The following is a 23,242-nucleotide window of genomic DNA, read 5'->3' on the forward strand; positions in this document are numbered from 1 at the left end:
ACGTGACGATTAAGGATTCACGGTTCCTCCTTTGATCGTCGCGTTATGTTCCTTTGGGACGCCTGACTCGAATGGAAATTCGCGTCGTCGATGTCACGGCTGCACACCATGGACAAACGCAATGATACACGTTACTGACCAACGATATTCGAGCTTAAAGTGATCTGTGCACGCGGAACCATTTCTTTTCTCTACGTTCCTCGACGTCCCTCCTCGCGAAATAATCTCCTCTTTCCAATTAAAACGGCTGGCAGTGTCGTTCGACGTGACTCGACTCGACTCGATTCGACTCGACTCGACTCGATTCGCTCGGAAATAACGGTCAGCGGGAAAATCGAAAATTACGTCGTACATTTTGCACCGACGGATACACCCCGTTCACGACTGTATTCCCCATTCGCTGCTATTTCTTACCAATCGGATAGGTATGTTTGTTAAATGATCTTACGATCGGTCCAAGCAACGCCCGCATCGCAATGGAAAAATTTGCCGTCGACTTGGACAAGGTTTTGGACGATTTCGAATTTAACGAAGGTACCGACACGTTCTCTATTTTTTCTTGCTCACTGCAGGCTTCTGTCGGATCGCCGGCATTATTATCATTCGGAATTATCCCGATTGTCGATTGACAAAGTAAAATCTATCTTTCAGATTGTGCCGAACAGACAGCCTCTATTAATACTGCGTCGAATAATGCATCGTCCTCTGCATCCAGCTGCAACCTGGAACCTTCGATGCTAAAGAATTATAATTATCTTTTGATAGAACCTAGGAAAGCTAATAAGGAATGCGGCGTTATATTACCGTTGGAAAGGCACAAGGATTCCCTGCAGAGCGCCAAAACTATCTGCTTCGACGAGAAGAATGCCATTCACGACCAGTCCAGCTACAGTAAAGACGAAACGGCGATCGACGATGCGGACAGTGTTAATTGTTTTTATACGCAAGAGTCTGCCAACGATAGTAAGTTGACGCGTAAACAATCTGTTCCACCTTACAGCACGGAAACTGTTTCTTTAACGATACATAACGACATATCGCAAAAGTTAATGCAGAAACAACAAAATGGTCATAGTAGCCCAAAGATCGACAACAGGTATGATAAAAAGTTGAATCAATTTAATCTGAAGCCCAGCGTTAGTAATGTCTTTAGCAGTTTGAACGAATACATAAACGCGCCACCTGGAAGCTCCGATTGTATCGATACTATATCGGACAATCGACAACTACAGCCTGACGTAGAACCTGAAATTGTTCGTTATGGAACTAAAGCACCTCAATTAATTCATAGTGCTATCAAAGATATTGACAAAAAAGTAAGTATAACGGACAAACAGTTAAACGATACGACAAGTACAAGTAGAGAAGCTGCAATTCCAGTTCACGAGAATGTTACAACACCCATGGGTATAGAATTGTCCGCTGTACTTGACAGTGCTATTAAGGAAGACGATACAAAAATTCATTGTACCACAGGATTCGAAGAAACGAAGAATGAAACAGTACTATCCGAGGGTGTAACTGTAACTGAAGCTTTTAATGAATTAGGTAGCAGGAACAAAGTTTCCAATGAAAGAAATTATAGTGCACAGAATTTTGAATCTGTGCCAAAAAATACTGATCTTGTAAACCAAAACAGTCGTTCGGTGTTCAAAGACCCCGAATATAAAGAAGAGTTTATAACACGGTCAGATGAGGATGAGAAAAAATTGTACACGAGTAGTTCTGATACAACCGACGCGTACAAAAGGAGTTCAAATTCTACGCAAAAGTTGCTTAAATTCGATAATATTGATGATTTATCCGAAGATGAATTGACCAAGTATTTAGCCGAATTAGAAGAAGAAGAGGATCTGAAGGAAAAGATTGACAAGCATCAAATTGGAGCAACCAGTTCAGCGCAAAATATCACATCGGTTCAAACAAGTGAGTCACAGATTTCAAGGAGTGTGGAACCTTTAAACACAACGCAAAAAGAATTAATCGATGAGGTAGTCAACATTTCAGTAACTAATTGTAAAGAAGAAAAAGATGAAGAAGAAGACGAGGAAGAAGGAGAAGAAGAAGAAGAAGAAGAAGAAGAAGAAGAAGAAGAAGAAGAGGAAGAAGAAGAAGGAGAAGAAGGAAGAGAAGGAGAAGAAGGAAGAGAAGGAGAAGAAGAAGAAGAAGCAGTAGAAGAAGAAGAAGAAGAAGAAGAAGAAGAAGAAGAAGAAGAAGAAGAAGTAGAAGTAGAAGTAGAAGTAGAAGTAGAAGAAGCAGAAATAGATAAAGAATTGCTTACTAATCGAGTGAAAATGCAAACTCAACAATGCGATGATCAGATACAGGAAGACAAGTACAGCAATGTTTTAGATGATGCAAGCGGTACAGATAAAAGGGACCAGATTAAACAAGAAGATACTCGTGTAGCTTCGAAAGATGAGCGTACATCCGACGAGAAAAGTATTAAAGACATTCAAGAGCATTGTACATACGAATCAAATACAAGCAGAGAATCCGTAACCAATGATGAGGTCGAGAAACAATTGATCGAAGAAAAAGGAAATGCCGCGCATTATAGTCAGGTTTATGAATTAAAATTGCAAAGCGTCAGCAAAGAAAATCCTGAAGAAAAGACAGATACGATGGAGTCCGATGTAAAAGTTTTAGACGACGCAACAAAACAATGTCATAGTACGTTGCCGAAGTCTATGGAAGTTATCACGAGAACGAACGTGAGTAGTAGCCCCGACGAATTAGAAAAACCTGTTCGCCCTCAAACTTTGGATATAATTTTATCGAATAATACAGATGAACGTCAAATACATGATTCTGCAAATGATACACCAACAGGTGAAGCACAATCAAATATTGATGTTCCAACGGAAGACCGAGAACCTTCGCCGGATATTGTGGATAACTCGTTACCAGACTCTAATTCAGTTTTAGGGAAACAACCGCCATTCTGGGTTCCAGACAGTGATGCACCCAGTTGCATGTTCTGTGATGTTAAGTTTACAGTACTGAAAAGACGGCATCATTGCCGTGCATGTGGCAAAGTGTTGTGCAATAAATGTTGTAACATGAAATATAAATTAGAGTATCAGGGAAATATCGATTCCCGCGTGTGTGTCTCTTGTTACCAGCTTCTTACAAAAGGTACAATATCGTTGAAAAGAACTTGCAAACAGTATGATATTTAGAACAGTTAAGTATCGATAAAATTCCATCTATTACAAGCATAATTTTTTAGCTGAAGCGGAACAGAGTCTTGGCGAATGGTCTCCTCGTTATTCTGGTTGTGTAACTAACAATGACATCAATTCACCGCAGGTATGTTGAAAGCAAAGTGTCTTATACACGATTGCTGTGTACTTTTCCCATATACAACTTTCTACATTTTATTGGTAAAACTGAACATTTCATGGCCGTATACGTTACCGTATCAAATTTTCAGTAAAAGTAGTTTAACGTTGGATTCATTTTACTCGGATGTAGTAAATTAGTAGATAAATTCTTTGAACGATTAATTTGAATAATTTGTGGAAATGACACGTAACACGATATTGTAGCACCGAATGCTTAAATGTCTGTTATAATTATCAATTTGAAAATGTCCATTTCAAGAAGTAGAGTTTTATCGACGAAAGATTGTAAGGCTTATTGTTTATTTGTTTTTTTAGCATAAGTTTATTAATCACCTATAACAACTTGTTGAATACTTCTTTTTTATCGCTTAAATGTAGCTGCAGAGAAACGTATAATTTGAATTAAAGAGGGAGTCCGCTCTGAAAGAGCGAATAGATTGTTGCAGTTCGGGGTCTACTTTGTAAGAGTCTGGTTCAGCTTAAAGAAGTATAAATATCTTTAGAGGTGTCGCAGGGTGGCCTCCCGCCTTAAACATTTCACTATCTTACGTTTACCAGGGAGAAATAAAGATTGAATTTGTTTGAAATAATGTAAAAGTTGTAGATTTAAATTGTAAAATCATTAATTTATAGTAGCATGATTGATATGTTTGCATCGAGTTTCCTGCGAGATCTAGAGATTTCTTTTCTTGTTGTGCTTCATATTAATTTACGTATTAGAAATGTAAAGCATGTTTGATTAATTGCAGTATTATTTGTGAAAGATTACTTGCCCGCTTGATATCTTACTTGCAAGAAATATCCCAGTCCAGTAAACCCAGAGAATTACTTGGAAAGTATAGACATGTAACTTTTGTTAAATGCTATAGAATTTCCGAATTTGCTTATGTCGATGCGTTCACCGTCAACGATAGAGCTGCTTTAATTTAACGGAATTTAAGAAAAGATATTCGAAGCCCGACAGAAAGGTGTAACGTTTGATCGAGTAAGAATGCTTTGAAAGGAACGACCGTGTTATTTGTATGATCTGTGTTTGCTGGATAAGAATATACATGTGAATGTTGGGAGTATTCGACAAATGGTTATAGGGGAGACAGCCTAATCCAAATAATCCCATGGAGTACTGTTCAACTATACCACCCTTGCAACAGTTAGCTGGCGGATTGCCTCCACCACCCACAGTGATGGTACCTGTCGGAGTTCTTAAAAGAGAGGGTGGCACAAAGAACCGGCCTGAAGTTTCAAAGTCCGTGATGTTCAGCGATGGTAGGTGAAATTTTGCTACAATTATGGTATACCATAATTTTTCTATGCAAGAAGAATATGCAGTTGGAGTGTTCGTTTTGATCGTGTAAGTGCGCAATAATAATATTCTGTACGCAACGGGTACTCTAGTTTTTGGATAGCGCATCAAATGTCTGAGCTTCGTTTGATCGAACGACTAATATGTAGAATATATCCTGCGCTTTGGTCCTCTCGCGTTATATTTGAAATGTTTCTTATGAGTTCATATCCCCCCCCCCCCGTACCAACGGTACGTTCGATCGTTTGCCTCCTGGAGACACTTTGACCCCATCATTGGCCTCGATCCTTCCTTTTTGTTTTGGTTTTATGCGCCTCTAACTAAAACACAGGAATAAGGCCTGGCTGTGACCTGACAGAACTAGATATGTCCTGGGACTTGAAATCGCTATATCGAAAATCCGGGAGCAAGAGGGCGGCCATACCTGGATCCTCGATGCCTGGCGCTTCGGTGAAGAGACAGAACTTGCCGCGTCTCGACCCGAACACGGAAAGCTACGTGCCACAGGATCCCAATGTTCTTCCGCCGACCGTGACGATACACAAAGGGCGTAAGTAAAATAAAAGGGCGTGTATATATCGGTAAAGGTAAGACGAGAGAGAGAGAGAGAGAGAGAGAGAGACTGAATGCCGAATGCTCGCAGAGGTATCGTATCATGCTGTAACGGACGAGGATCACCTCTACAAGACGCTGAAGAACGAATGCGAGCCACCCGTTATGTTCGCGGTGAATCGAAATCTGTATGCCTGCGTGAAAATCTTAAACTGTAAGTGCTAATAAGACTAAAGCGACTAAAATTCGCGATTAATTCGAGTTAAACCAACTATTCTCTGATGAAATGAAATGATTTGCATTCTAGTAAATTGTTGTATAAACAAAGTATGCTGGAACGTGACGTCGAAAGGATTGGCTTGCGTGGGGCAGGACGAAGTTATACTGCTGATCGAAACGTTACCCGACGAGACACGGGTTCCGAAGGATCTGCTCATCTTCGTGAACCAGTTGTACCTCGAAGCTATGAAAGGTTTGTTCGAACTGGCCAGAACCGCGTTAGGACCGATCCGAGATCGAACGATTCTCCTCTGATGCAGGCAAAACTGTCTCCGAGTTGGGCTTTTCGTTGTACGAGGGAGGAAATCTGTTGGGTTCCCGGGAACACGCGGGATTCCTGTTTATACGGCAGACGCTGCAGTGCCTGCAGAAGATCGTGCTGCCCCCCGCTCCGTTCTTGGTCGGTCTTCTGGTTCACAGGTTTGTTCGAGCGTTGCCGCGGTACGGACTGGCGCGAAATTTCTAAATTTCTAAATCTCATCGGAAATATATATATATATATATATATATATATATTCTCTCTGCGCAGATGGGAAACACCGTGGACGAAAGTGTTTCCGTTGCGTCTCGTTCTGCGGCTCGGCGCCGAGTATCGTTATTACCCTTGCCCGTTGTTCTCCGTACGATTTCGAGACGCTCTGTACTTCGAAATAGGCCACACCGTCATGAAAGTCTTGGCAGATTTCCGAAGCTACGGGTACACGCTGCCGAGCGTCAGAGGATTGACGATACACCTCAGGAACAGGATGACGGACGTAATGTTTCCGAAGAACCGTTACGACCAAGTGATCAAGGGGTTGAACAACTCGAACGATCACGTGTTGGCGTATGCTTCGAACTTTAGCATAACAGCCGATTCGCATTTGGTTTGTATACAAACGAACACAGGCGACGAGAGCAGTTACCAGACGCAAGCGATAAGCATCAATAACAAGCCAAGAACAGGTGAACGATAGAAGAATAGGTATGCACGACAACCGAGTATGGAAGGTGAAACTAATTCGAAGAAATCTCTCTCGTCTAGTAACGGGCACGAGTTTCATCGTGATCAATGGCGCATTGAAATCATCGATGGGGCTGTCGGCAAAGTCCAGTATAGTGGAGGACGGTTTGATGGTGGAAATAATGCCGGAAAAGATGGAGGCGTTGAAAGCAGCGCTCCGAAATATGCAGGATTTCTCGATCGGTTGCGGTCGACAGGGTGCACCCGAACCGGACGAAACGGTGAACATAAAGTGGGTCGAGAACGACGTGCAGTTCAATATAGGGTAAGTCTTTATCGTGTAAGTTTTAATCTCGCCGCGATTCCTCCTCGAAACTGTCGAGTCGAATGTTCTCGTTCCAGGGTTAAAAGTCCTATCGACGGCCAGCTAATGGACGGCATTCCATCGATCAGGGTACACAATGGTACCGACTACAGAGGGACGAGCAGATTTATCCGTTGGACGGAAGTATTCATCATTAAGGTATCTCTTGACAGGCAAACACTAGCAAACACTAGCAAACACGCGCAGTCGTATTATTTACCGATTCCTACCGAACCGAAACTCGTCCTTTTTTATTAAAGTCCGACGACCACCCGAATGGTCTCCACGATCCACTGGATATAAATAAATTGTCCGGAAACATAGCGAAAGCAACGTCCACGGCTCTAGTGAAGCTATTGGATCTTTTGAGTACCGCTGGTTTCACGAAACTCGGCGTGCGAACCACCATTCACCCCGACAATGTGAGTGAATCCTTTCAGACGATATGCGAGGTTCGACAGAGCCTTCTATGAAATATTCTAATGAAATATTCTAATGAAATATTCTAATGAAATATTCTAATGAAATATTCTAATGAGATATTCGTATTATGATAATGACAGGTGGGTTACGAAGCCGGCAGCGAAGGTATGAAATTGCCACCGATCTACATGAACAGTTTGGACAACGAATTAATTCAAGTTTTGCATAAAGCAGCTCAAACCAGTCAGGATACGCATACCGTGCTTGAATTAATCTTTTATATACTTGACGATTAAACCCTGTGTCACCATTACTTCCGTTTTATTAATAATTTTCCAGGAATCGCAAAGTGAATCGCAGAAATACAATAGGTCGCCGCGTACACTAAAGATGTACAGTCGAAACGATCCGTAGGCAACAGAAAAGTAGTAGATCTCTCGAATCGAGGAGAAGATATTTTCTAACTATACACGCTATCGACATAGAGAACAAAGAAGCGCTTATATTATAAATTCTACTAAATCAAGTCCATTAAACTTAAAAACACTACTAATCCCAGATACACACACACACACACGCGCGCGCGCGCGCGCACACACATACACAAACACAACACAAACAGTTCGACGTAACGCGCCAGGCATTGTAAATTCGAAATCGGATAATCAAACTTTCCTTTTCAATTGTGTCTGTTTTAGCGTTTTATTTATCGGGATAGATGCTGTCCACTACGATGTCCTTCGGTTAGAAAATGTTCGTAATATTCTTTTCTGTATCGTGTATGCATACAAACTTTGTAAAGTTGTGTCGGAAGTTCTACAAAAATTTGTTCGCGGCCAACAGCCGAAATCACGGTACACCGTCATTTGTTGTTTGCATTATGTAAATATATACGTTTTGTTGTTATTCGTGTAATATTTGTATAATGATAGTTAATAGTACTTTTTTGACGGAAGAAAGTATTGAAAATGTTAATAAATAAACTGGTTTTCGTTAATCTGATTGCATATTTGCAGAAAATTCGAGCAATTTATTGGGACGTTTCTGAAGGAACCTTGGAATGTTGAGTTTCACGAGATTATACAAATATATGTATATTTTCTTTTGTGGTTCGGCAATCCTTGATTTCACCCGACAATCCATTTCTCGAAACGCGCGCGCGATTCGCATCCCCTTTCCCGCCAAGCCTAGACAAGTGCTCTCGATACGAACCAAAGAAATTACCGTTTAAAAATTCATTGATACGCGCCTAAGAAACGTGTCAATTTCAAATAACAAACGAATAAAAATCATGCGGTAGAAATGATCGTAATCAACGCGCGAGCGAGCGAGTGCTGTGTGCTGTGTGCTGTGTGCTGTGTGCTGTGTGCTGTGTGCGGTACGCGGTACGCGGTACGCGCGTCCGTGTGTGCGTGCTGTTCTCGATTATACACACAGAAAATGGGAACAGTTCTCTGATTGTGATTTGACCAAGAACCTTCTCGTGTTTTGGTTGGAAGGTACAATGCACGGTATTTAAGGCAAAATGGAGAGGTATTCGTGTCAAATCCCCTAAAGATAAAAATTAATGAGCTGTTCGTGTACGCTTTATCGTTGACAGCTGATATGATATGATCATGGCGGAATCCACGAACAAGACGGAGGATGATGAAGTTAAATGTAAGGTTTTAATTATCGGAGCCGGAATGGCCGGACTGTCGGCGGCAAATCATTTGTTGAAGAACCACGAAACCGATTTCTTGATCGTGGAGGCACGAGGTCGTATAGGTGGTCGTATCGTAGCATTAAAAATCGGTAAGTTTCCGCTTAACCTAATTCTCGAATTTTCCCAATGAAAGTTTCATTTTACATCTTGATTAGTCGATTTTCTTTGAAAGATTCATCGTATGCTATAAATGTCATTCGTACAGTTTAAACGGTATTCGCATTGCTATTCCTTCAACGAGTTATTCCGATGTGCAAGTCAGGTATATCCGATTGTGTACGTATAAAATTCAAATTCCCGTGAAACCAATCAGAAAAATAGTGACACTCGTTAAATTCTAATTCCTCTGACTTTCCAGTATATGGAAGTGTACAAGATACAGTGAAACAAAGGTTAATGAAATTAATTTATTAAAAATTTATTAATTTTCTAATTCCAACGATGACCAATCCTATTTCAAGTTCAAAATTGTTTGTTTCTCGAAAGAAAATGTTCGACGTCACGATAAAACTTGATCTGGAAAAATGTTTAATTTACTTTAGGCAATGAGAAAGTTGAGTTAGGAGCAAATTGGATCCACGGAGTTTTAGGGAATCCTATGTTCGAATTGGCAATGGCGAATGGACTAATAGATATCGTACGTGTACCGAGGCCTCATAAAGTTGTAGCAGCTACGGAAGATGGGAAGCAATTGTCGTTTCCAGTCCTGCAAGAAATCTATGAAGCTTATATATGTTTTTTAAGACGATGCGAAGAGTATTTTCTAAGCCCTTATAGCCCTCCGGATGGAATAAACAGTGTCGGCGCGCATGTGGCATTAGAGGCTGAGATTTATTTATCCTCTCTGCCCGAAGAGGAGAGAAGAATTAGACAATTATTGTTCGATTGTTTACTTAAAAGGGAAACTTGTATTACTGGCTGTGATAGTATGGAAGACGTCGATCTCTTGGAAATGGGTTCTTACGCAGAGTTACAAGGTGGAAACATTAGTCTTCCGGATGGGTACAGTGCTATTTTGGAACCGGTTGCTAAACATATACCAAAGAACAGCATTCTCGTCAGACACGTTGTAACGAAAATTAGGTAAACAGAATTTCATTGTTCCGACGATAGTTCCGTATTTGAAAGGGCCGGCATATTACAGAATCTGTTGATCGTAGGTGGCACAAGAAGAAGTGCGTCGAAGAGGAGAATTCCGAGAGCTGTTTAAATTCGAATGGTTTGATAGAAGTGCAGTGCGAGAATGGGAAGAGAATATTAACGGAACATGTGATTTGTACATTGCCATTAGGAGTTCTTAAGGAAAAAGCTAACGATATATTCGAACCACCTTTACCTAATTATAAGCTTGAAGCCATAAATAGATTACTGTTTGGTACCGTAGACAAGATATTTTTGGAATACGAGCGACCTTTTTTAAACCCCGGTATATCGGAAGTGATGCTTCTCTGGGACGATAGACGATTATTGGAAGAGGACAAGCAGGACATCGGCAAAACGTGGTTCCGGAAGATCTATTCTTTCACCAAGATCTCGGAAACGTTGTTGCTAGGATGGATATCGGGGAAAGCGGCGGAATACATGGAAAAATTGAGCGCAACGGAGGTAGCGGATGCGTGCACGTCGATACTGAGGAAATTTCTGAACGACCCGTACGTGCCGGCGCCAAAGAATTGCATCCACACCTCCTGGCACGCGCAACCGTACACGCGCGGCTCGTACACCGCGATGGCCATTGGCGCGAGTCAGTCGGACATTAATCGTTTAGCCGAGCCTATCAAGCAACAGGACGACCCGTCGAAGATCGTCGTAGCGTTTGCCGGCGAGCACACGCATTCTTCCTTTTACAGTACAGTGCACGGCGCCTATTTAACCGGCCGAACCGCTGCTCAAGCACTCCTGGAATCGAGCAAGAACGATAAGAACTCGCTGAGCCTCAGCTGCGAAGACACGAACGACCTCAGCTCGTGGATACAAGGGATCTCGCTGAATTAATACCAGAGAAGGACAGAAACTCTACACACCTATCGAGCACAATTTACTACTGACGGTTACGAACAATATTTTCCACACTGTCGCGAGGCGATAATTGTGATTTCTCTAGGTATTTAGTATTAAACGCGAAATTCCTAAACTCTGTTTATTTTGTAAATATCATAGCGAATATTCTTTCCGTTATGTACATAAGAACAACGCCTGTCTAAGACTCTTCTTCTTTTTCTTCTTTTTCTTCTTTTTCTTCTTTTTCTTTTTTTCTTTCACGAAAGAAGATACAGAATGTTACTACTACTCGTATGTTGTGTTTCTGGTGAGTAATCCTGTTAACGAAATCAAATCGAATGAAATGAAATGCAGAAAGTGCTTTTTATTTTAGAGAAATTCATTGTCGTTTGCAAGAAATTGATTACGATGGTCTTACGATATATATTATTATTGTATCAGTCGAGGCTTTACTCGGCGAGAATAGAAACGAGATGGGAATGAAAGAGAAATATTTCTGTACAAACTGAAAGGCATCGGTTATCGTTACACGCGCGTTGTAGCAGAAACTTTCCAAACATTTGCAACAGATCCCAAGTGACAGGAGTTTTTATTCTAACGAGAGATTAGCATTCCTTCGATTCTGCATTTTCTTTCGAAACATGTTTACACGTGCAAGTATTAGGAGAAACGTGCGATTCGTCTAGTCATATTGCCTCGAGCGATTTAGTTTTAAATAATTCTTACATCTGCGATTCTTTGTTTAATTTTAACCCAATAACCGACCCACACTGTGCTAATCGATGTAGCACGTGTTGTTTTGTAATTAAACGAACAGAATAGAAAGCCTTGAAACGGTGAATTTCCGTTGAATATGTGATAGAAACATTTGCAGCAATTATTACTTTGCTATGTACATTTGATACTTTCAGAAAGTAAGTTTTTCTTTTTCTAATAATGAAATACCAACTGTATATGTATTTATTTTTCTCTAACTGCCACTTAATCTTAATTCATGATAGCGCAAATTGAGGGATAATTGATGAAACAAAAAGAAATGTTATATTATGCACAGATAGTACTATAACTAAAATAAATAATTTTCAGTAATTACCTTAAATAATTCTTTGACGTTTTACACGAACCTGTACACAGCGGAACATCCCACTCGGAAGAGAATATTATTTTAATATTTTAATCTTGTGTTCAAATCAAATCGTCTATGTAGAGATTCAGTTTTATTTCGAGATAAGCAATATTTTTATCGTTACATCAGTTTGTACATTTATTGTACAAATAAATATTATACAGCATATCGTTAAGCAACTATGGCATTACATACTTAAATACATACAGGTACATAAATTCTATTTGTAAAATTTCACATTTGTAGAATTTCTTACTGTACATCGATTCACGAGATTAATAACAATAATATTTGATTTATTCAGAAGAACTGTGCTGTACGTTAGCTTCGCCGAAGTTTAAATTCGCACATTCCTTACCCTTTGAAATTTCAAATAAGTTTAGAGGAAAGCTAACTCGCGTACTGTACAAATTCTACTCGATACACGTCGTGTAAAATGAGCTATACAATTCCATTTGTTCTCGAGTATATCTTTTCAAAGAGTAACATATTTTTCAAACCACATATTCGACAACTGACTTTTGATAACGTTCTTATCAATTTTTTCCGATTATCGACATTAGATCGAAATACACACATGCTGCCTTTTGAAGACGTATAAATATATTGCAGTACACGATTAATCGATGTCTATGTAAAGTGTAGTAGAATGAGTAAGTTAAAAATACAAGTTGACTGTTCAGTTACATTCATCGCATGCACCCATGTAACTGCATAAATTAATATTAATATATATATATAATTTATTATTTATATATATATATATATATAAATAATAAATTTTTCATGATATTCATGATCGACGAGTAAAATAGTTTTGTAGTTTTTTCCATTCAGGGAACACTCTTCTTCTTCTAAATAGTATATTAGTAAAGCATTACAATAAGATACCGAATATCTTAATATTTTTATTTATATTAATAACTTTTAACGACTTCTTTCCTGCATTTCTCAGCAAATAATACTATGAAAAACTGAACACATTTATATAACAGATTCATATTATCGCTTTCACGATTCCCGGAAGTGATAACAATAAATTTCACACTTGTTCAACTATTTGATGTTTCGACTAACGATAAGTTTTAATAGTTATATAGATAATATACATTAATGGAAGACAACTTTTAATATAGTGAGTGTATTCGCGTGTTCGACTGATAATTTATCGGTACACCCTACTAATACTGCCTCTAAAAGAATTCGATTCGATTCGATTCGATTCGATTCGATTCGATTCGATTCGCAATTGGATGCGTTAATATCCAAGCTTCCGAACGTAAGGCACACATTCTTCGAGACAAGATTTCGGAAAGGGCGCACCAGTTTACATTCGGAAGCGTGTATAGAAACAGCCGGTTGGCATCGAGCAATGAGAATCTTGAATACTCGAATACTTGAGAATCGCGTGTTGTACAGCTCGGCTATTTACTAGAAAATTTCTATCGCTTCGAATAACGATCGCATTCTCGGCAAATACGCAAGCTATTCGGAAATGGGAAGATAATAGATAACACTGTTGAAAGAAATTCGAACGTTTAGGCAGTAACGCGTTCGTAGTGTCCCTAGTACTATTTTCTATACAACGCATCAACGCAAGTGTACAGAATATTCATTGGAAAGGAGGATTTCCTACGATATTCCATAAAATTCCATAAAATTCCATAAAATTCCATAAAATTCCATAAAATTCCATCTAATTCCATCTAATTCCATCGAGTAAATAGGACTCTATTCGAGAACAAGGTATTTCACAATAAAATCGTATTTTATGATGCTTCGGAATGTCCGCGTGTGCGTATGCCACGCAATCTTACGCTATCAATTATTGTCATTCGAGTTAGCAGTTGCTACTGGAAACGACCATTAAAACATGATCGGATCATTGGATCGTTTTGTACTTTAACCGAACAAGATTAAATATAAAACAATAGTTGTCGCACCTAAAAGTCTCGTGAAAGAGAGTTACTTGAGAGGGAGAGGGGATATTCGATAACTCGAAGGTAGCAGATATATATGTTATTGCTGGTTTAAGAGAGCTATTACGCGTGTTAAGTTTTCCGTACGTTTAATCGAGCGATTGTTGCGTAGCGTGAACGTGCAGTGTCGTAGAATTAATCGAGAGAGTCGTAAAGGAATTTCGATGAGGTTCGCCGACACTCTAATTTCATATAGACGTCGAGGTGTGGTGGTCTCCGCCGTTCTGCGACTGTGCGTTATGGGGCAAAGAAGCCAGCTCGTTTCTACTCAAGTAATTCACTATTCCTGCTCCAAGAGAGTCACCGACCACATTCACCGTTGTCCTACAGCGATCTCTGCGGAAGTCGGAACACGCATGTCAATATATGTATTCTATCTTTGGCATGTACGAACCTGAGAACTTACAACAACCAATCAACCGCGATCACCAGGAAGACATCATCGGCTGGAAGGCGAACCGTGTCTAGAACCATTACCATCGTGACCAGGCCGGCCTGTGGAATTCCAGCCGCTCCGATACTGGCAGCAGTCGCTGTGATACTGCAACGCAGAGTGTTTTCAGCTTTTTCAGCTTTTTCAGAGTTTCGACAGTTTTCAGAGGTTTCGGTTGGAGATTCCGCTCACCTAACGGCTACCAATTGTCCAAAACTGAGGCTGACTTGGCGAACTTGCGCTATGAAAATTGCAGCGACAGCCTCGTACAGAGCTGTGCCGTCCATGTTAATGGTAGCGCCTATCGGCAAAACGAATCTGGTAATCCGTGGATCGACATTGTTATTCTCCTCCAGACAATTGATGGCAATGGGAAGAGTGGCGGAGCTCGACGATGTGCCGAAAGCAGTGACCAAAGCTTGCGCCATATTAGATATATAGACATACGGGTTTCTCTTTGTTATCAGAAAATATAAAATAGGTAGGACTATAAATCCATGTATGAACAGGCCAATCAAGACAGTTAAAAAGTACATTCCAAGTTGAGCGACCACTTCGTCCAGCGACTGCATCTCGGTAATCTTGGCAGCTACTAAAAACAATACACCCACAGGTGATAACCTGGAAGGCAAGACGATTGAATTTATAGCGTTCGAAGTTGCGGCTACGGAATATCGTAGGAATATTATAGGAATATTTATTATAGGAATATTATAGGAATATTTATTAAAGGAATATTATAGGAATATTTATTATAGGAATATTATAGGAATATTAGGCTCCACAGTTTCATCGAATGCCAATTTACCAAATAACCCAGTGAGTTATCAACATCATCGCGCCCGACAAAGACTCGAAGAAGTAGAGCAGTGGCTTCCCCGTTTCCTCCATCTTTCCCAAAGTAATGCCTAGAGCAGTGGCAAAGACAACCAGACCCATAATGTTGGTTCCAGAGACGCTCTTCTGTACCGGTTCCCAGTCGTCCATGTTGGCTGTCGAAAACAACTGTGTTCAGACTGATGCGAGATCCGAGACTCGGCAGACCTCGGAACTTTCCGACATTCACCTGAACTGGCATTCTCCGGTTTCTGCATTTCCGTTCTGTGCTGAGAGATGCAAGCCTCCACCAGATTCGGAGGGAACATGTTCCTAATCAAGTCCATTAGCGTGTCGATAGTCGAGACATTCTGCGGGGGTGCTTTTGTCTTAACGTTTGGATTATTTCCTACACCCGGCTGAACGGTGATCACTAAAATAATACCTGCAAATCGAATCGATAATATATACCATACGTATATTTTTCCGCAACGATTCGTCTTCTCGTCGTCTTCTCTCACCGACCTAATATTACGGCACTGATGGTGGTAACCATGTAATACGTGATAGCTCGAGCACCGATCCTGCCACTGAGGGATAGATCGAGGGATCCAATGGCGGAGACCAAGCTGGATATGATCAGCGGCAGGATCAAGCTTTTCAACATTCTTAGAAACAAATCTCCGATATAATTGATGTACATGATCTCACGGGGCGTCCATCCTTGCGTCCTCGTGCTTCTCAATACGATGCCAAGAATCACCCCACCGACAACCCCGCCAACAGTCAGAATGGTCAAAGAGTTGTGTCTCAAGCAAGATCGAATCCGCTCTTGTCTGGTCTTTGGCCTTTTGTTTGGATCTTGGGGATAGTACGAGGTCCTTTCCGCAATTTTGCATTGCGCGTCGGACCCTGACAGAGGTGATCTGCAACAACACCGAATCGGTTCATTCGCAACTATAGGGAATAAGACGAGCGAGCGTTGTCGTTATATTAATGTTCCTTGCCGCGATAGGTGTTTCGCGTTACGCAACACTCGCAACACTCGCAACACTCGCGTCCAACGGTTGTCAGGAAGAAAACCGTCTAGCCGAGAGACAGCTGTGCTTGCACCAGCTAAGGGGTTAATTGCGAGAGTTAATCCTTTAACGGTGTCAACGAGACACGTCAATTGCAACGCCGTCAATTCCCTCGACTAATAACCAGATACGAAAGATACGAAAGATGCGAGCGTTGAGGAAAACAACGTTGAGAATCGTGTTGCGTTCCTGCCAAGAAAACCGAGATCAGTTACGTTTCTCTCGTGGGATACGTTCCAATGATAAATACGATAATAAGTCGACGATCCAATGATAAGTCGACAAACGACTAAAAAGTTTTGGTACCGTCGCATAGGAAACCGCGATCGTCGTATCCCCGCCGCGCACGTTTCTCTGAGCGCCTCAGCGGAAAGGACAGCCTTCCGATCTAATCTAATCGAGTTAAATAATCGCTCGAGACACGCTTAACGGTGCGTGTTGCTTTGCATCTTTGATTCTATTCGATTTAAACGGTTCGTCGATGTCTCCATTTCCGCGACTATGTTACAGATTCCTTCGAAGGGAATTTTCGAGAATGTCCGAGCGTTTCCGCGATGCTCCTCCGAAAGTAAGTTCCGACCGCGGTCGCACTCTCGAAATTCCTCGTTGATCGAGAAAGATTCGTCAAGGCCACGTTGCCCGTGGTTCGTCCGTGGTTCGCCCGTGATTCGTCCGAACCTATTCGGCAATTATCAAATCGTGCTTTCTACGCTCGTTTCGGCGGGCCGTGCCACTCGACGCGCGCCGCAGCGACAACTTTGCTTTGTTTATATTAGATTTTCGAACATAATGGCCATTTCTTCTCGGACGATTCTCGAAAGAGTATAAACACGATTAAAGTGGACTCGAATAAAGAGGATTCCGATGACAACGCGACAACTATGTTTTCCAAGTTTGCGGAAAGAGAAATATATCGGTTCGACTTGGAGCCACAAGCGTAAACGGCTCGATTTCCAGCCGGTCGAGAAGCGCGTTAAATAAAGACCGTTTGTCGCGACCAGTCGCGTTAAAGGTAAAGCGAAGATGCTCTCGTTACGTACAGTTCGGTAGCGACTTCCATGACGGCACCGGCGGTCCCCCTGATGTTCTACGTTTATCTGGCGTTGGCCTCGCGTCACGACGAAAGACGATGATCGGCCGTTCGCATAGAGCGTTGGTCCCAGTCGGCCGGAAGAAAATCGGTTAATCCACTCGCAACCAGCCTTCTTCGGAACCTCCTTCCTCCGCCTCTTCTCGCTTCTGAATTCTTCTGACGGAACAACAAAAGAAAACGGCAAAATACAGAGACGGGGAAGAAAAACCGATCCGTTTCATCTTCTTCGACTCGGACGCGATCGATTCGCGATCGATTCACGATCGATTCACGATCGATTCACGATCGATTCACGATCAATCTAGGAAGAACGATATTAAGCCTGAGATTAGTTTCTTTTACTCGAACAAGAAAACCCGTCATGTCGTGTCGCGGCCATGTTGCTGGCCAAATGGAAACAGGATACTCGGCGGGCGAACAACGCTTACCGGAGAAATTCAACGGTGAACAGGTTCAACGATCGATTCGTGTGGTTTGCCATGAATTTCATCGAACCGTCGCAAACGGGAATCAAAGCGAAAGGCGAGCTGCTCTCCGAATTCTTCGAGGAGACACTGCGCGACGCGTATCACTTTTGGTTGCCGGTGATTTACCCCGGCGCACTGTTACGCGGTGCTACGGTTTCCGGCGTTCTCGGCTCGGCCGCACGGGACGCTCGTCGACGCGCGGCACCGGCGGCGCGACTACGAAACCGAAAGATCGAGGGCCAGCGGATTTCTTCCGTCGCATCGCGTCGGGACTCGACGAGAGGGATATAACGACTCTCGACCGGAACACTACTTTAGAGCAGGGAAACTTTCAACGCGTCGGACCCGATGGATCGTGAACGGCCGGAAGCCTCGGACGTTGGGCCGCCTGCTCTCGTTGCGGGCACGGGACTCTGCTCTCGGGATCGTATCTCGCGAGCGGAACTCTTAAAGAACGATGAAAAGCGCGACAGGTTCGTTGCTCCCAAGTTCGAGATCGAGATCGAGATCGAGAGAGAGAGAGAGAGGAGGAGGAGGAGGAGGAGCCGAACGGACAGCGAGAAGCGAGCGTACGACGTTGATCGTTTAATAGAGCGGCAACGTTAGGTACACGCGAACCAGCTTTCGACGCTGCTTCGCCGGTGCGCCCGGCGAGGAGAGGATGTGTGCTGATAAAGCTCTCAATCTGTGCCACCTTGGGTGGTACGATTAGCTATGGCGATCCCCCAGCGACGATCTCTTCCTGCCGTGACGGCCTATCATCGTCAGATACGTTACAAATACGCGACGGCCGACCCACGACCCCATCGGGAGCACCGGGTTATGGGTCTATTGTTCGACGGTTGCTACCGTCTCTTTCTCTTTCTCTCTTTCCCTCTTTCTCTCTTTCTCTCCGACTGCCCGCTCCCCGACCGCCGGTCGCTGGTCCCTGTACCGTGTACAGTGTACATGACACGGGAGAGAACGCTCTCGCGCCCTTCCTCTGATACGCTGCAGATCCCTTCCTTCCGACTTGTACTAAACTCCTCTTCCTCCGACGTCCCAGACCGTGTTCCACGACCCTCGCCCACGCGCACGGCCCGGCATCGAGAAAACTTCTTTCTCTTGACCGAGTTATCGGCGAAACTCTTTCCGAGCTTTCCGAGCTTTTCGGGCTTGTACAGTACGACGGCGAAATTGGTCTTTTCCTAGGATTTCATTCAATTTCTAGCGGCTAATAAATAACTACATCCTCGAAATCCTCGTAACCGCTAAGGTTGGCCAACAGCGTTTCTTTCTTTTCGGTACGGTTCGAACGTTCGAAAACTTGTACCGCGCGGATGGGAAAAATCAACGAATCGGCCGGGTACACGCGTACTCGATCGAAAGTGGCGCAACTCGAGGGAGAAATGACTTTGATAATTAGTCAGGTACGTGTGTACTTGGCTGAACCCTAGCGCGATACACTTCCGCGATTACGATTGGCGGCCTGAAACACGGTATCTCCCGACACACTCGAAGAGAACGATCTCCTTCGAGAGGCGGCGCGTTTCGTCCCATCGCAGACGCAACGTTTCCGAACTCTTTGAATTTCGCGGTTCGCGGCTTTTCGCTGGCCAGCGAAAAGAGGGTCGCCTTTTAGCCCGAATAACACTTTGCTTTCTTCCTCTCAAACTCTCGACGCGGAATCGGACGTCGGGTCGTAAAAGTGACCCACTTACGTTTCGTTGTCGCGGTTACTTTCAGCCCTTTAAGTTTAACCCTTTCAAGGGAGAGAGTTTCGGGTTAGGTCACAGGGACTATTTCAGTTTCCGATTAGATACAGGCTTCTACGCCGGTTCACAAGGGCATTTCGAACGAAAGAGTTTACTCGAGAAATGTGTATCGGTCGCGCCGCCGCGGCGCACGTGTCCCGGCGAATACGACAAGTAGAAACGATCAGCAATGGCCGGACGAGAGCTAAGAGAGCTCGCGTTCAACGGAGAGGAGAGTTGGAGAATTTCGATTTCTCGCCATCGCTCCATCTCTCTTGTGCAAATTGTTTCCCAGGCACCTCGAGTACGTCGGTTCGTCCGCGTGCTTCGAATAATTTTACAAGAAGAAATCAGGAATGGAGCATTTCGGCTCTGGAACAAGTCGCCAAAGACACAGAGGCGCGTCGCTTCTCGAAGACGGAAAGGAGGAGAACCAGAGAAACGGAATCGTGGGCTAAACAATTGTTCGTTCACGCGAACGCTCTTGCGCGCAATTAGACAACGCCGCGAATTCGTTATGCCATTCGTTATTCGTAACGCGACTCCATAAACGCGGGACTCGACGCGACGATTTAATCAACGATAAAAACCATTTAATCTTCTCGAGCACTCTTCAGAGGGCTCGAAAAGAAAGAGTCCAAGTAACTATAGAGCAGCGCAACATCTTTGCTACGAGAAAGAATAGAGTAGCGGTAAACCGACGGCGCGTTCAAACAGGTTAAGAACTGCCGATCGACAAGGTAATAAACAACTGGTAAAGTTGAAATATCGAGTGTTAGGTAACAGGTTGATTCTACTTCAAGGCAACACAGCCTTTGAATATTCATCGGGTACGCGCGCTGCTCGAGTACGACTCGGTTCTACGCGGCGAGACGGTGGAACGGTGGATCGGCTCGCGAAATTCTCTGGCGATCACAAAAGGCGATCGGAACCAAACAGTTTCCGCCCACGTTCCGATCCCATCGTCCGCTTGTGTATCATCGATGACGCCGATTGCGTCACGCCGTCGGTTCCATAATAGTTCATTAAATTGCCGGTAATTCGTGGTTGCGGGGGTATTTTATGCAATATAAATGAATGAGCATTATCGTGCTACACTTTCAAAGGCCAATTTACGTGTCCGCTGCGAGTCGATTGGGTGCCGGCGCAAAAATCAAAGTATCGAAAATTCCGTCTCGCGAGGAAACTTCCGTTCCGTGCGGTGCGTGGCTTCGTTCGAAACAATTCGACGACTCGTGGATCGGAATCGAAACTGTCCAAGACGAAATATCAAAATTATCGATCCATCCGTGGTTAGAAGGAAAATCGTCGTTGTAAAACGATCCTTTTCATTGATTTTCGAGGACGATTGGACGGTTGGCGCGTCGTCGGCAATTCTCCCGCGCAAAACGAGCAAAGCGGCATCGCCGTTCTGCGCAGGTGCGCCGGATCCGTGCAAACCTTTCCGGAGTGTTGCACTGTTGCACTGTTGCACTGTTGCACTGTTGCACTGTTGCACCGTTGCACGGTAGAAGTAGTTTGTTTTTAGAACAACTTGTCGAGATCGCCGATTGGTGAGCTCTCTCTCGATCGTTTCTCATTTAAGCGAGCGTGAAACCATTACGGTTTCGTGGGAAACACGAATTAGCCAATTCCGTTTAATTTTCGCCTTCGAACTCGACGGACCATCTTCAATTTGACAATTTGACAATTTTACAATTTTACACCTCGTTAACGAATTTTACGGTCCTGTTAACCGAAGTACTCGAGCATTTCAGTAAAATGTGCAATTGCCGATTATCGCGTGTTTCGAACGACGCGCGACACCATTGGTCCAACATTATTTTTCTTATTTCGCAGCATTACACGAGAATTTCGGCCCCGAATGGAATTAGGAATATCGATTGAACAAGTAAACTGTGGAAAAATCGGAAATTCCTAGAAATTTTCGCAAGAACTGCGTCGACTGTGCGTGCTACGCGCGAAATGCGGTTAAGAGAAGCAAGTGTTCGTAGAGCAATGTCGGTTAGCTCTCGTATTCCTGAAATCAGATATAGCGTCGCATAGGAAGCGATACGAACAATTCGAGACGCAACAAAACGAAATTAATGGGCGCCAACGGGTTTCGTTTCGTTTCGTTTCGTTTCGTTTCGTTTCGTTTCGTTTCGTTTCGTTTCGTTTCGTTTCGTTTCGTTTCGTTTCGTCTCATCTCGTCCCGTCCCATCCCGTCCCGTCCCATCCCGTCCCGTCCGTTTCAACGGACGACAGATCGAAACGAGCGCTACAATGTTGTAGACGCATACATGTGTATCACCTTGAAAGAAATAGATCTTGGAACAACAATATCGCGTCAAACACGAATTCGATATTTCTCTGGGGCTCTATTATAGAACGTCGCAACAAACGCATTTGTTATGTAAGCGTTTAGTCCATCGTCTCTGCAATTCGTAGACGATTATCCGTTATTCATTCGACGCGTCCGAGATGCGATTACGAGAGCGTGTTGTGCCATTCGGTTCACCGGAATCAGATATCCGAATGCGCGAAATCAAAGGAACAGGAGCGTAAACGAAATTACATTGGCGGATGATCCGTTTGATCGCGCGAGTTCCGACAGCAGCTAGAATCTATACTCGACAGAAATCCATAGAGCTTCAAGTTGAAATGCGCGTGTACTCCTCGAGTGAACCACGCCGTGTATCGTCGCGAGCAACCACGCGCCCCTCTCGAACCCCGCGATCTTGCAGGATTCACCGAGAATAATCAATCGTCCGACGATTAGTAGAAAAGAATGGAAAATGGACAATGGAAAATAGAAAATATTTGGAAAATAAAGGTTCTTACCTCGGACAGTTTTCTCGGTGGTTTTCGTTCGTTTATTCGGAAAAGGACACTCCGTGTGGACAGTAAGCACGCACCGATTCCGCTCGAGACGAAAAGAGCGAGAGAGATTAGAAATCTCGGTACGGTCGTAGGTGTTTACCGGATAAACGAGTACAGGCGCGTTTTAGCGTCAGTGAGCAGAAAAATGACGTGCGCACACGCCGATTCACTGGTTCTACCACGCTTCTTTCATGTACACCGTGCAATGACAGTGGCGGGACTGTGTCACCACGGAGAGTGTGTGATTCGAGCTGAGCATTCGAAAAGCGCGCGGGTGGTGGGGAACCCGAGGAGTGGTGGGAAACCAGCGAATTCTCCGAGTCGCGGGACATCGTTGGTCCCCGCGAAACTGAACCCGCCGATTTCACCAATCACGCGTCGCTACTCGAGCTGGATCTGCTCTGCGCAGCGAGCATCTCCCGTCTCTCCTCGCTCGTCTCTCGGATATTTCGTTGGCCGCCCGATTGAAATTATAGTCGAAATTGAAATATCGCGAGTCCTCTTGTCCGTTCCAACGCATTTCCATATTCCATATTCCTTATTCCTTATTCCATATTCCATATTCCATATTCCATATTCCATATTCCGTTTGCGCAGTTCCCCCTTTTATACGGTTAAGCGGAAGTAGTCGGGCTGAACTTTCAGAAAGAGAGCGGATGGCGCGATGCTACTGAGCCAGCTGACCAATTTGTTTTTACTGAAACGAGATGATAATCGTCAACGATCGTCGCACGTTT

General features: G+C 43.4%; 3 protein-coding genes across 14 annotated transcripts; 2 read left to right on the forward strand and 1 right to left on the reverse strand.

The window, feature by feature from the left end:
- Positions 1-278: 278 nt before the first annotated feature.
- Positions 279-8,218, forward strand: Sara (Smad anchor for receptor activation). 6 transcript variants are annotated; one of them, XM_076366658.1, is made up of 14 exons: positions 279-534; positions 652-1,926; positions 2,008-3,138; positions 3,233-3,312; positions 4,436-4,613; positions 4,982-5,200; positions 5,294-5,416; positions 5,510-5,674; positions 5,742-5,901; positions 6,011-6,426; positions 6,506-6,749; positions 6,827-6,947; positions 7,049-7,210; positions 7,352-8,218. In XM_076366658.1, the coding sequence occupies exons 1-14, from the start codon at positions 477-479 to the stop codon at positions 7,505-7,507; spliced, it is 4,488 nt and encodes a 1,495-aa protein (XP_076222773.1). In that variant the 5' UTR covers positions 279-476; the 3' UTR covers positions 7,508-8,218. The 6 variants fall into 6 exon arrangements, with proteins under 6 accessions (XP_076222773.1, XP_031849198.2, XP_031849199.2 ...); XM_031993338.2 differs by having other exon boundaries at positions 652-3,138; XM_031993339.2 differs by having other exon boundaries at positions 652-3,138; positions 5,009-5,200.
- Positions 8,219-8,371: 153 nt separating this feature from the next.
- LOC116434719 (peroxisomal N(1)-acetyl-spermine/spermidine oxidase) lies at positions 8,372-12,121 on the forward strand. 3 transcript variants are annotated; one of them, XM_031993346.2, is made up of 4 exons: positions 8,372-8,744; positions 8,812-9,005; positions 9,459-9,999; positions 10,077-12,121. In XM_031993346.2, the coding sequence occupies exons 2-4, from the start codon at positions 8,822-8,824 to the stop codon at positions 10,909-10,911; spliced, it is 1,560 nt and encodes a 519-aa protein (XP_031849206.1). In that variant the 5' UTR covers positions 8,372-8,744; positions 8,812-8,821; the 3' UTR covers positions 10,912-12,121. The 3 variants fall into 3 exon arrangements, with proteins under 3 accessions (XP_031849206.1, XP_031849205.1, XP_031849204.1); XM_031993345.2 differs by having other exon boundaries at positions 8,374-8,722; XM_031993344.2 differs by having other exon boundaries at positions 8,377-8,710.
- LOC116434720 (excitatory amino acid transporter 1) lies at positions 12,116-23,111 on the reverse strand. 5 transcript variants are annotated; one of them, XM_031993348.2, is made up of 8 exons: positions 22,467-23,111; positions 17,391-17,596; positions 15,797-16,197; positions 15,522-15,716; positions 15,264-15,447; positions 14,648-15,076; positions 14,429-14,563; positions 12,116-14,358 (listed from the first exon to the last, which is right to left on the reverse strand). In XM_031993348.2, exons 2-8 carry the CDS (start codon positions 17,408-17,410, stop codon positions 14,211-14,213), a joined length of 1,512 nt encoding a protein of 503 aa, XP_031849208.1. In that variant the 5' UTR covers positions 17,411-17,596; positions 22,467-23,111; the 3' UTR covers positions 12,116-14,210. The 5 variants fall into 5 exon arrangements, with proteins under 5 accessions (XP_031849208.1, XP_031849207.1, XP_031849210.1 ...); XM_031993347.2 differs by having other exon boundaries at positions 17,391-17,599; XM_031993350.2 differs by lacking the exon at positions 22,467-23,111 and adding an exon at positions 17,872-18,343.
- Positions 23,112-23,242: the final 131 nt, after the last annotated feature.

The sequence above is a fragment of the Nomia melanderi genome, chromosome 4 (assembly GCF_051020985.1).
Source record: "Nomia melanderi isolate GNS246 chromosome 4, iyNomMela1, whole genome shotgun sequence".
Classification (NCBI taxonomy): Eukaryota; Metazoa; Arthropoda; class Insecta; order Hymenoptera; family Halictidae; genus Nomia; species Nomia melanderi.

Coding starts and splice junctions, on each gene's coding strand:
- Sara (XM_031993338.2), top strand. CDS start 477: ATGGAAAAATTTGCCGTCGACTTGGACAAGGTTTTGGACGATTTCGAA. Junction 5,417..5,509: donor CTGCGTGAAAATCTTAAACT/GTAAGTGCTAAT, acceptor TTTGCATTCTAG/TAAATTGTTGTATAAACAAA. Junction 6,427..6,505: donor CAATAACAAGCCAAGAACAG/GTGAACGATAGA, acceptor TCTCTCGTCTAG/TAACGGGCACGAGTTTCATC.
- LOC116434719 (XM_031993346.2), top strand. CDS start 8,822: ATGATCATGGCGGAATCCACGAACAAGACGGAGGATGATGAAGTTAAA. Junction 9,006..9,458: donor TATCGTAGCATTAAAAATCG/GTAAGTTTCCGC, acceptor AATTTACTTTAG/GCAATGAGAAAGTTGAGTTA. Junction 10,000..10,076: donor CACGTTGTAACGAAAATTAG/GTAAACAGAATT, acceptor TGTTGATCGTAG/GTGGCACAAGAAGAAGTGCG.
- LOC116434720 (XM_031993348.2), bottom strand. CDS start 17,410: ATGGAAGTCGCTACCGAACT. Junction 14,564..14,647: donor GGACAATTGGTAGCCGTTAG/GTGAGCGGAATC, acceptor TCTGCGTTGCAG/TATCACAGCGACTGCTGCCA. Junction 14,359..14,428: donor ATCGCGGTTGATTGGTTGTT/GTAAGTTCTCAG, acceptor CGACTTCCGCAG/AGATCGCTGTAGGACAACGG.